At 42.9% G+C, this 13,377-nt stretch overlaps 1 protein-coding gene across 2 annotated transcripts in view; it reads right to left on the bottom strand.

Annotated features, from left to right (window-relative positions):
* Positions 1–241: 241 nt before the first annotated feature.
* The window catches only part of EBF2 (EBF transcription factor 2), a 261,105-nt gene continuing 247,969 nt past the window's right edge, over positions 242–13,377 (bottom strand). Inside the window, exons 16-17 of one of the 2 annotated variants that reach the window (XM_079955074.1) lie at positions 11,759–11,822; positions 242–2,262 (exon numbers count right to left, since the gene is read on the bottom strand). In XM_079955074.1, the coding sequence (XP_079811200.1) occupies positions 11,791–11,822 (32 nt within the window). In that variant the 3' untranslated portion in view covers positions 242–2,262; positions 11,759–11,790. The remainder of the gene's footprint in view (positions 2,263–11,758; positions 11,823–13,377) is intronic. The other variant, XM_079955073.1, reaches the window with a different exon arrangement.

Raw genomic sequence — 13,377 nt, 5'->3', positions numbered from 1 at the left:
TATTTAGTTAGATGTAATAAATGATACCGTTATCTTGCTGGGTGTGTTCAGCATAATAAGAGCGAATGCACTGTGATTACTGATCCATGAGAGTAGTTTCATTTGTTTAACATAACCGAGAGTTGCAGGTTTATAAAAGAGAGCGAGAGCGAGAGGAAGAGTGCAGTTGCCCTAAGGAAGAATACAGGAATTAAGTAAAATTTCCTATATACTTTTTGTCATGAACTTTCACAAACAATCATCATGGGAAAACACTAATGTTTTTATTCCCCTGAAAAACACAGTTACCCTCATTGGGTGCACAGAAGTTTGGGTTTCACCTTAAAATACAGGTACATATATAAATAGTATATTGTAAAAAGCCAATAAGTGATCAATAGATTTTATAGGCATATTATCGACATATGGGACTCCAGTGGAGATGATTACAATGACAGAAGCAGAAGGGGGTTTAGAAAGTCTTAGGGACTCTACCAATTCATTAGAACAGCTCTTATCAGCAATCAGCACATGAATAGGAGAGGTATGGATCAGCTTATTCACGGCAGTCCTCATGAATTTCCAGAGATGGTTGCCCTGAATCATGGATCCGTTTACATTTAAAGCACATATGAATCTCTTGTGCAGCCATGCTTCCCCATTCATTTCAATGGAGGGCCCCATTGTTTGCATGTGCAGAACCTGTTCCTCTAGCCACTTTTTCTTTTTCTTTAAAAAAAGAAGAAGGAAGGAAGGAAGGAGAGCGTTGTACAAACCCATGCAAATCAGCGGCCTGCCAGGGAGCCAAATGTATATTTGAATCCAAATTCCTGATTTTTTGCTGCATTTGTCACTCCTGCATTACATAAAAAATCTACAGGTTTCTTGTAATGTACATGTTACATCAAATAACTGAAATTTGATTGAAATGTGTCAGCATTCAGATATGAACATTGACAATTCTGGACAAATTTCACAAATTTCCCCAAACTTAGGAATGTTGGTGACTATCGACTGGCATCCAAGATAGAATTTGGGCAAAATCCCTCATACATGAGTTTCAACATTCTCCGAAACACACACAGAATTTTGCCTTTGCTACACAAAAAGCAACCAATGGGAGAAACCTTTTTCTGTTCCCTCTTGCTCAAATTGAAACCTGACAGTTCTGCACAAAAACCTGATAAAAAGCCCATACATGCCACATAGTTACTGGTTAGGATGTATGAAACTAGACAGCTTACGTCAGTACCTGAAACCTTAATTGAATCAAAAGGTGAAAAAGGTGTATAATATTCATACATTAACTACTGTCCTATATTTATATATATGTATATATACCATTATGCGTATAAAAGCTTGTGGATGAGTCCTTCGTGAAGAATTTAAGGAATTCTTGTACATTGGTTCAATCAGAAGCAGGAGAGAAGGTGAAGACAGATTGTACTATAAAGATGCACGCTTGTAGCTGCTTGCTGCTTTTTTTTGCATTATTTTTGTTCATCGTACAACAGGAGACAGAAAAAGTTCCCCTCCCCACCAAAGTCTTCAATTTCTACCTCTACATACAATAACTTACAAGTTTATTTATTTAAATAATTGTAAAACATCTTACATTTTCCATTTTAAAAGAGATTAAACTATAAGCAAATACACACATACGTCCACATTCCACCATTCATATCAGTTTTATAGGAAAGTCTTCCATGCTGGTACCCTGTTTTGTGGTTATTATTATTTTCTGCACAAACTAAATTGGTATCTGAAAGGCTCCATAGAAAATAGAAACTTCAACATTTTTATTTTTATTTTCCTACAAAGTAAAACAAAAGAGTATCCAAAATATCAAGCTTGAATGGTTGGCCAATTTGTTCCTCCTTTTAATATTTTACAAACATTAGGAAGGCTTTGTGTCCATAAGAAAAAAAATTCTTGTACTCCGGACTCAATCCCATAAACAGTGTGCATTTGGATCATGGCCAATTCCTCATTTTAATGTTCTTGTGAGAGGGGGGCGGGTTGATGTAAGCGTATATGAAACCTGGAACAGATGAGAGCAGCCTCCTGGTGTGTCGGATTCATTATTATTTTGTTTTAAAAGTGCCCTTGCGTTCTGCACATGGCTTCCCCCAGCAATAGAGCTTGTAGCGCTCCCCCCCCCCTTTTAGTGCTCCATAACAATAAGTAGTTTTGTGCTGTAAAAAAAAGGGGGGAAATGTCGGCGGGGACTCCAGCAGCTCCTCCTCTTCTTTCACATTGGAGGAACGACAAGACCTGTCATAGCTGAAAATGAAAAGGGACAAGATTAACATTTCGGCTGCTTGTCAAAATAGAAATATAGCAGACAAAGATGGTTCATTTATTAGTTATTCATTAACATCGGCATTTCCAATGCTCGTTAAAATAGAAATATATAGAAATGAAGCTGGATCTATCCCTAGTCACTTCCAGGCTGGACACTCCATATGTTTGTGTGTACTGCTAAAATAAATAAATATTCATTCCTATTTCCTCTATCCATAGTCAGTAAGAAGCAATAAAAAAGGCAATAAAATACCCTTCCAAACTGGACAGATGTTACCTTTCCAACTCTACAATTCTATGATAATTTGTTAACTCACTTTTACAGAGAATTGCGGTGGTATCCTTGAAAAATCATTGCACTCCAGGGTTGCCTTTCCACAGATCCTCCTTCTAGTAACCCTGATTTATGAGGATTATTTTTATTTATTTAATTTTGCAAAAAAGCAACAACAAAAAAGCACAGCACAACCACAAGGAGTTGTGGGGAGGCATCCCTGCGATGCAATAATACCATCTGAATTCTCTGTGAATGAGTGAACAGATGATGAGAAAAAGGCAAGTGGAGTACAGTGGTACCTCAGGTTACAAACACCTCGGGTTACAAACACTTCGGGTTACAGACTCCGCTAACCCAGAAGTAGTACCTCGGGTTAAGGACTTTGCCCCAGGATGAGAACAGAAATCGCATGCTGGTGGCAGCAGGAGACCCCATTAGCTAAAGTGGTACCTCAGGTTAAGAACGGTTTCAGGTTAAGAACGGACCTCCGGAATGAATTAAGTTCGTAACCAGAGGTACCACTGTATCAACTTGTCCTAGACTAGAAACAATTGTTTTTCAGAATGCTGAATGTGGCAGTCACAATTCTGCACATGGATTTCTACTATCTAACCTGGTCAAACAAATACTTTTGTAGACATTGAAGATTTTGGAACATTTTGTAGATTTGCTTAGAGATGAGAGCCAAAATTAAAAACAAAAAACTGAAAGTGTACAAATGTGCGCAATAATAGCTGTATCGTATCACCTTTAATTTTCTGGGGTGGGATGGGGTAGGGTGGCCTCAGCTGCCATCCAACCATGATTAGTGCCCATTGGTGTTGATAGGGTAGGCAACAGGGAGACCAACAGGAATTGGGGCCAAAGTCAATGACAGGCAAAACCAACTAATTCTAGTTTTGTCCCCAGCCCCTTCTCTGCTGAGCACTACGAGGGCAACACTTGAGAATAAGGAAGAAGAAACCAACAGACAATGCCAGCCTCCGGACTGGTTGCAAGTAAGAAGCAAGGCAAGTGGAGCCTGGCTGGGGGCAGACTGGGGCTGGAGAGCAAGTGCCCCGTTTGCCCCAGTGGGCGAGCTTCCATCTCTTTTCAACCTTAATCTTACCCTTTCTTGGTTAAAGGTAAAGGGACCCCTGAACATTAGGTCCAGTCATGGTCGACTCTGGGGTTGTGGTGCTCATCTCGCTTTATTGGCCGAGGGAGCCCGGAGTACAGCTTCCGGGTCCAGCATGACTAAGCCGCTTCTGGCGAACCAGAGCAGCGCACGGAAACGCTGTTTACCTTCCCACCGGAGTGGTACCTATTTATCTACTTGCACTTTGACGTGCTTTTGAACTGCTAGGTTGGCAGGAGCAGGGACCGAGCAACGGGAGCTCACCCTGTCGCAGGGATTTGAACCGCCGACCTTCTGATCGGCAAGTCCTAGGCTCTGTGGTTTAACCCACAGCGCCACCCGCGTCCCCTTAACAGCAAACTCTCTCAGTGAGGAGAGAACCTGGGGGCGGGGGGTTGCCAAGAAAGGCAGCAACTACTGTGGGGCCAAGTGAATGCTTTCCCCATTGTTGATATGATGTGGCATAAGCTCCCTCTGGTTTTATTGCTGCTTTCAGTGATAAAATCCAAGGGTATTAATTGCTTTCTAAAATGTCCAATCCTCTATTTGACCTATTTCTGTGAGATGACTTAATGGCAGCTTGTAGCCTACCTTTTGTTCTTGGAAGCTGCTCAATGCTTCTCCCCTTCCTCCCCTTTGGGGCTGTGCTGTCAAAAGCCTATTTCCCAGTCTGCACTACTTTTTATTGAATGTTTGTGAGCTTCGGATTAAGGTCTTACACTGCTCGCAAAGCTGTAATTATTTTTGCCTGTATTACTATATATTGAATCGATGTAACTTTTCAATAAAGGTGGTTCGTGGCAGGACATACCATGATGAGGGGGGAATATAGGAACCATTGTGATTATTCCACAGGGATTGTGCGCTCTCTCTCCCTCTCTTTATTGGAGAGAAATGGAAAGGAAGAATTAGAGACATGCTGCATTGTATTAACCTCAAAAGACTGCCGTGATCAGATGAGGCGCATGATTAAGCTTGTCAAAAATCACCCAGATGCTAGGGTGACATGCACACCTTAGGTATGTGTTATTAATAATACTAATAAACATAAAGAACTTTTGTTCCTTTCCTACTTGCAAAGAAAAAACAAATAAAATGCAAGCAGGGGCATCTTTCCCATGCAGTGACATTGAGCACCCATGCAGTGACATTAAGCTTTGGACAGAGGACAGGAACATATACCTTATAGCAGGACAGATTATGGGTGACTTGAGGTTCAAGGGGACCTCTAGCAAAGAAGCATCTGCCAGGCCCCTGACACCTGCTGCCTCCCCCCATTCTGACACCCCTGCACTTGTATTGGATTCAGTGGCTGTGGTGCAAGGAAGCAACCATGCTGCATTCCACTGGAGGAGTTTGTAAGATGCCTACCATTTAGATTTCCAAAAATTCAACAGGAACCTTGCTATATAGAAAGCTGACTTATATCAAGTTGAGCCACTGACCCATGTAGCTCAGTATTATCTACACTGAGGGCTCATCAAGACTTGCACTAGAAAGCGGTTTTCTGCTTTTCCTGCACTTTCAAGGCACAGGTCTGAGTGATCTTGCCCTTGTGCCACCACTTTCCCCGAATCCCCGCTCTTTAGTGATAATTTGGAGCAATCCAGAAAAAAAACACCAATTGACATTTGCTCCAATTCAGCAGTAAAGATTAAGTTTCCTCTGAGGAAAGTGGAGGGAGAAGGGACAGTCTGGGTGAGCCTTGGCTGGCAGAGGCTCTCCAGGTTTTCAGGCAGGGGACATTCTCCTACCTTCGAAATGCCAAGATGCTCTTCTGCTGAGCTATGACCACTGAAGGGCATTGCAGGGAGTTCAAAACCATGGAATGCGGGGCAAAAAGTGAGCCAAGTGGAATGGGCAGGTGGGTGGACTTGGCCTGTAAGCGTCAGCACTCATGTACTGCCTGAGAATGATGCATAGAGACAACTGAAAGGTTCACCTACAATTTAAAGCAAATTCTGGATATCTGCATGTAATCATTATGGAATGGCCTTGCAAGGGATGGAAGGACCCATTAGAATCTGGTCCATCCCAGTTTTACATGAGCCAGGACCAAGTCCATTCCATTTCTGTGTGGGGTTTAAAGGGAAACCCTTTTAAAATCTGCACAGGAATATGAAGTTATATGAAGTGTTGCCACTGTCTGGATAATAGGCATTTTTCTTGCCTTCAAATAAAGCTCCCAAACAGGGATCCTTGCTGCCATACATGATTTGAATACAATAGAGCAAGTTTATTACATGGGGCAGCCTTGTGTTCCCACCCCCTGTACAATTCCCTCTGAGAGTGACAGAACGTTGTTAAGTCCCATCATTCCCAGGGGGGCTTGCTCTATTGTATTCCAAGTGTGTGATGACAAAGAGCCCTGCGTGCTACCCACTCCAGGTTGTGTCTGGATGACCTGTTTTGGAGCTTTCAAAAATGGAAACGGGGAAAATCTATTTCCCCCTCCTACTCTTACCCTTTGCCCTTTTCAGGCACAGTTCCATGCCTAAATGCTCTAAGTCCTAGCACATGTTTGTTGGTTTGTTCTGCCCTGGTGCTTTCCTCACAAAAACCCACTTTCTAGCGCTCAAAATTGGAGCAAACACCAATTCAGAGTTTCTGTGGATTGACTTTTGCTCCAATTGAGATTTAAAGAGCAGGTTTTTGTGGGGAAAGTGCCAGGGCAAAACACGGAGCCCTAAAGCATGGTCTGTGCCTGGAAAGAGCTGGGCAAAAGGTAAGGAACTCTTGGGCTCCTCATAAAGGGATCCACAGGACTGGGGATTCTGAAGTGGACTCATAATATAATCCAATCCCGGTCATGATCCAACCAGGTCAAATCAAGGGAGCCCACTTGATTCTGCAGATTCCTTTCTCATCCCTGCTTTGAGTGAGTTCAGTGAAAACCATAGGTTCAAATACCTACATGCACAGATATTCTATTCAACCCATCAAAAGCAGTTTGACGCTTGAGAGCATATGTTATACAGATTTTCCTGATAACCTCTTGAAGGGAGGTGCTTTTTCTTCCCTTGTTTATTCTGGCTTTGGGAAACATGCATTCTTGCTTCTGTGTTACAGGGAATGCCTGTGCATGGTGAATGTGAATGTGCACATGTGAATGTTGACAATCACAGATGAATTTGTGAATGCCTCCAAACTAATATTTCCCACCTTCTCTGACATACACTAATGAGTGGTGAACAGTCAAATTTAGATAACTTTCTGCATTCACTGCTGCATATGTGGGTTTCCAGACATTCACAAAATTTGTTGAGGCTTGTCAACTTCACACAACATTTCAAACATTTAGGATCACACACACATATAGCAAACCACTGCTGTAATCAATCACATTTCACAAGAGCTGAACTCATAATCTCAGTAATGATAAGAGGCGAGATCTGGGCTGAGAACCTCAGAAAAAAATCAGGCATCGTTATTTAAGGAGGAAAATGCTGTGGCATGTAACTATTCCTCTCCCCCATTAGCTTCTTCTTCGATGGCCTCTGAGGGTTATTTCAGTAACTTGTTGGAAAAAGCAGCCTCAGGTTTGTAACAAGATACACAATTGCTTGGACATGTGCTGCCCAAGGTCTAGAGGCTCTCAAATTTCTCTCATTACTAACACCATCACGTCTTGAATGTTTGTTTCCTCCTTGTGAAGGCCTCCCCTTTTGTTTGAGATCACTGGAAGCTATAGTTTCAAATGCATAGATATACTATACTATCATAAGCAGTCTAAAAATGAGAGAGTAATTAGCTATAATGTTATTTAAACACCTACTATCTAAATCAGCCAGGTATAGCGCAGAGAAAGTGAGGTGCAATTGGGTTTCATTTCATTTCATTCATTTGTTTTAGATCTCATTTTCTACCCCACAGTGCCCAGAATGATGCTTTGTCAGGAGCACTGTGGAAGATGCAAAACTGTGCCCAGACAACAACAACAGCATCAACCCTTATATTAAAAAAAGTTGTGCTACTGCCTGCTCATGAGAAGTCCAATCCTTGATAAACTGTTTGAGAATTTCTTTTCCTCCTGGATAAATTACCGGTATGTGAGGTTTGCCTCCTAAATTTATCTGCCTGTGAATAGGGGGGGTGAACTTCAAGGCACTGTTTCAACACAGCTCTAGTGTCTTATTCCTAATCGTTCAACAACAGCAATAGCCGAGGATGTGACCCTGTGCATGCTGACTCAGAAATAAGTCCTGTCTTCATTGCAACTCAATTCCAACTGCACATAGGATTGCAACCTACAATACTCCCCCCTTTCAAAGCGAGAGTGCTTTGGCCCCACAAAAAGGTGTAGGGAAAATCAGGAATGGACTATTCTATAATATGACTGTGAATTTAGCTCTGTTACCAAAACCAAAGCGTGTACTCAGACACAGGCTCCTTAATTCTATGCCCATCTCTCTGAGCCATTATTTTTGCACCTGGTTCTGCTTGGCTATGCTTGAGGTTCTAATAAAAAATAAAGTAGATCCCACAAGCCTGAACTGTGTTTGTGTGTGTGTGAGAGAGAGAGAGGGAGGGAGGGAGAGAGGGAGGGAGGGAGAAAGACTCTTAAACAAGAAAACTGAAGCTGAATAGAGCCTGACATGGGAGTTCTCCAGACTATACCTTGAGACTCCACCAATTTCACAAGGAATCAAGTCTCAAGGCAAAGTCAGGAGAAAAAAGCTTCTTGACAGTTTCAGCTCCCCTGGACTTACTGCAAAGGTGAAACTGACAAAAGGCTTCTCCAGATTGTGCCTCAAGGCTTTTCATCAGTTTTCACCTCCTGCTGGGTATTCTACAGGGCAGAGGAACTCGGGTCCAAAATAATTTTATTTGGAGGTGTGGAGCATGAACTCTCCAAATGTGATTTCCCTGCTCCTGCTGCCACCGCCAAGTGCCCTTTCCTCTTTTGGTTACTAGGCAGTGGTGGCAGCAAGGCAGCAAAATCAGTTATCTCCCACTAGGGATGGACAAATCTGCTCGTTTCTGTTTCTCTCAGTTTCTCATTTCCCCAGGCTTAACTTCAGTTCATTCCATTTTTCCATCAATTTGCAATTTTTTCTTTAAAAAAGTTTGCACATAAATCAATATCCAACTCCATGCACATTTTCCCTAATATCTGCATCCTTCCCCCCCCCTTTTTTGCAAGCAATTTCCACTAATATGTTGTAGCATCGTATGTTGTTTTTGTGGACACTTTTTGGTTAGAGAACTTCAGTACCAAATTCAGAGAAGTGCAAATTTTGAATGACAGCTGTATCATCCCCTTATCATTTCAAAAAGTGTGATCTGGGCAAGTTCTCATTAAAATGCAAACTGAATAAATTTCTCCATTGTCACGACTTCCCATGTACCACTGCTGCAACCAAGATATGAAGTGACAGTTACACAGTAAACACACAACTTACACTCACTTAACTTATATGACTGCAACCTTACGTGGGTGATGGGTGAAATAAATGAAAAACAGGAGAGTGGGGAAAACCTACCATTCCCTGCTCTCCATTTATTAAGATGCTCAAGGGTCTGAAAACCAAGCCTTATGAGGAATGGTTGAGGAGTTGGGTATGTTTAGCCTGGGAAAGAGGAGACGAGATAGGATACCAGTCTGTCACCAGGGCTGTTACATGGAAGAGGGAGCAAGCTTGTTTTCTCCTGCTCTGGAGGGTAGGACTCAAACCAATGGATTCAAGTTACTAGGGATTCCAATTAAACACCAGGAAAAACTTTCTGACGGTATCTTACTGTTAGACAGTGGGACATTCTCCCTTGGGAGATGGAGAACTCTCCTTCATAGGAGATTTTTAAGCAGAGGTTGGATGGCCATGTATCATGGATGCTGCAGCTGAGATTCCTGCATTACAGGGGGTTGGACTAGATGACCCTCTGGTGCCCTTCAAACTCTACAATTCTATGATTCCCTACATACCTGTGTACCCAATAGGTTTTCCTTGCTTACGTGCTCCAGAAAGTTGCAGGAGGGCCATGGGAATTTCCCAGAGCCTTCGGGCCTCCTTTCCAAAGCAAGAAGTGAGGTGCCTCACTTTCCAGGCAGTGGGAAAGAGGTGTGAGGGCTCTGGGACGCTGCAGAAGCCCTCGCGACACCTTCTCAGAGCCTGTAGCCAGTTCATTCTACAGTGTCATGATTTAATTTCTGCCTCATTCCTCTGCATATGTAGATAATGCTTTGCAGCGTGGCTTTTAGCATACAGAAATGGGGCCTGCAACAAAACGTTGCAGTGCGGAGTATTCATGTTCCAGTCATTAATCCATACCTTTATCCATGACTCTCCATTTTCTCCCTTCTCCTAGCTACTTTTCCATTCCTTTCCACACACACACAAGCCAGTTAGCATTCTGTGGCAAGTGAGCATGCTCAGTCCTCACTGGGCTATTTTGGTTGTTTTCCCCGCTCTGAGGAGTCTCCCCACAAAAGACTGTTGTGTACTTGTGTGAACCTTAGGGTTCCCCCGCAAGCCTGCTGATCCCTCCCTGATGCCATTTTGGCTACATAACCAATGACATGCACACCCAAACATTAGAGACAGAGAGAATAATCTCTCCATTCAGATATTCCAATCTAGGCAAAGGCATAGGTGGCCAACAGTTCCTTTGTACTGCTCCAGCAGTTTCCAATTTGTTGCCTTGCATCTGTGATGAGATGATTAGACACCAGGGTACTCATCACTTCACGTTGCGTCACGTCACATTACATCTCTGCCACGCTGTTTTTAAGCAGCCTTGACGTCCGACACAATATAAATGCCGGGCTTTTCCTGATCAGGACACCTGCTATCAATTTGGGGGAGCAGCCAAGAAATGGGGGTGTTGTCAGGCCTGCTGCTTTCCCCCTGCCTACCATGTCTGGCTACATAAGAGGAATGTCTAGCAGATGGCACACAGGGAGCAGAAAGCAGGAACACATGGCACAAGGCGGGTTATCTGAGGGTATCCGTGTGTCATTCCTAACACCATTGTGGAAGCCAAGAATCATGTGGGTTTCCTCCCTTGTGTAACCTTAATGAGAACCATAGAGCAACTTAGAATAACAACCAGTTGCTTGAAACATTGCGAGCTTTCAAACAACGTGTTCTTTATCAGAAATAGGTAAGGGCACATCAGTGAAATAGAGAGCATATGGGGATAAGAAAAGAAAAACCTTTTTGGCCCATCCAGTCCAGCATCTTACTTACCACAATGACCAACCAGATGCAGGCAAAGCACACGCTCTACCACTGAGCCCTTTCTTACATTGCCTCTGAACATGGAGGCTTTATATAGCTTTCATGGCCATTAATAGGATAATCATCCATGTGCTTGTTTGGTTCCCAGGACTCCACCATTTCATTTAACATGCTTGCCCTGGTAGAGTGCTCAGCTCCCTCTGGTGAGCATGATGCACCTCAGCATTGGAGCTTCGGGGTGGAAGGCTCTCTGCCCTCTCCTCAGCCCCAAGGTTCTGGTTTATTTTGTCTTTGCACTGATTGGTTATTTATAGAACTCAAAAAGCAAGGAGACAGATCAAACTTCTGCACACCATTCCAGGTCTGAGCTGGATGAAGGGCAGAATCCTCACCCACTTCTTAGCTCCATGAAGCTGATTGTCCCTGACCTGACACTGTGTTTCTAAGGTGCAATGTAAGGTCAGGGAAATGACTGTACGCTTTGGGAAATGAATGTAGTCTTGGTGCTCACAAATATACTGGATTCCCATCCAGGCCAGCAAATAATCATGGACACCTACAACTTGGCTCATGAGCTAATCTAAGCTGGTGGGCAAACCAGAGGACTACATTCATTTCCCAAAGTGTACAGTCATTTCCCTGACCTTACATTGCACCTTAGAAACACAGTGTCGGGTCAGGGACAATCAGCTCATAATGGATTTGGAGTTAGGGGAGAGATTACCAAGTATGCTGAAAATGAAAATAAAGGGTTTGCAAGGAGCTTCAAAAGGAGCTCTCCAAAATGGGTGAATGGGCAAATGAGGTTCAGTTTGAACAAGTGTAAAGTGATGCACATTGGGGCAACCACCCCACCCTTAACAAACATATACATTAATGGGGTCTGAACTGGTGGTGACTGACCAGGAAAGAGTTCTTGGAGTTGTGGTGGATAGCTAGATGAAAATGTCGACCCAGTGTGCGGCAGCTGTGAAAAAGGCAAATTCCATGTTAGGGATCATTAGGAAAGGGATTCAGAATAAAACTGCCAATATCATAATGCTGCAATATACCACACGTAGAACATAGTGTACTGTTCTGGTTGATGCACATGGTAAAGGGCAATACAAGTGATCTGAGGGATGGAGCAACTCCCTTTTGGGGCTTTCTAGTTTAGACAAAAGGGGGGAGGGTAGGAAGAGACCTAATAGAGGCATATAAAATTATGTATGCCAGGGAGAAAATGGACTGAGAGAAGTTTTTCTTCCTGTCTCATAATATTGGAACCAGAGTAATCTAATGAAACTGATGGTAGATTCTGGACAGACAAAAGGGAGAACTTATTTAAGCTATGGGATTTTTTTACCACAAGATGCAGTGATGGCCACCAACTTGGATGACTTAAAAAGGGATTTACACAAATTTTGGGAGGATAAGGCAATGGCTACTTCCCACTGCTGGCTATGTACTATTTACAGTTACTGAGAATCACAAGTGCAGACAATGCCTGGCTGAGCTCAGGTCCTGCTTGGGGGCTTCCCATAGGCATCTGGTTGGCCACTGTGATAACAGGATGGTGCACTAGATAGGACTTTGCTCTGATCCAGCACAACTCCTTTAATGCTCCTAGGCCATTTCCTGCTCAGGTAGATGGTCACACTTCAAAAGATCTGTAAGGAACACTTCACACATGACATTTTCTGTACATGAAAATGGGGATCTGGTTTAGGATGGGGTGGGGGACATTTTTAGACTATGTGATAATTTGGCAGACTGATGGGTTCCACGTGCTGTGCAACCACAGTTGTAAACAAACAAGGGGAGAATGGAACCCTGATGAAGTGGGGTACCTGACTGTGGGGAGACTTCTAAACGCATTCGCCTGAACGTGTTTACAATAACCCTGCAGACCTTATTGCTCCATATAGGAGGTCAAAGGTGGGTGGATCAAGGATATTGACGGCAGTGGTGGTGACTGTGTCCTCTTCACAATTTCAAAAACATCTTCCGGTGTTGAACTAGCTATGGAACTAGATAGCTAGAGATATGTGTAAGTATGTATAAGATATGTATTATACATGTATATATGGAAGTGCATATTCACTCACAAAAAGCAAGGAAGGGAGATTTTATGGGGCATTTATACAAGTTACTTTTAAAGAGATTGTGTTGTATGTTTCCATTTTGGGGAAATAAATACTTTTTATCCAACCCCCTGGTGGTTCAAGAAGAGATTTCACATATACTTTGGAGCCCTATCTGTGCTCTTTTAGGATAGGGGATCACTGCTGAGACCAAGAAGGCCCTGGAACCACTCAGTTTCCCTATAATAAAATCATTTTGCTCTATGGAGAGCTGAAATTTATTCAAGCCCATCCATTCTATGTCTTTGGGTGTTTGGCTTTGGCTGTAAAAAATAACTTACATGGCTAGAACTGTCCATTCTCATTCACCTCCCTTTACAAATTGATCAGTCTCACTGAGTTTCACAGAGGGATGATTTCTTTGGTGAGGTTCCTAAGAAACATTAGGAGAAGATAGAG

Source organism: Podarcis cretensis (genome assembly GCF_951804945.1).
Source record: "Podarcis cretensis genome assembly, chromosome: 15".
In the NCBI taxonomy this organism is placed as follows: Eukaryota; Metazoa; Chordata; class Lepidosauria; order Squamata; family Lacertidae; genus Podarcis; species Podarcis cretensis.
The sequence above is the reverse complement of the archived record's forward strand: the minus strand, read 5'-3'. Positions and strand labels throughout refer to the sequence as shown.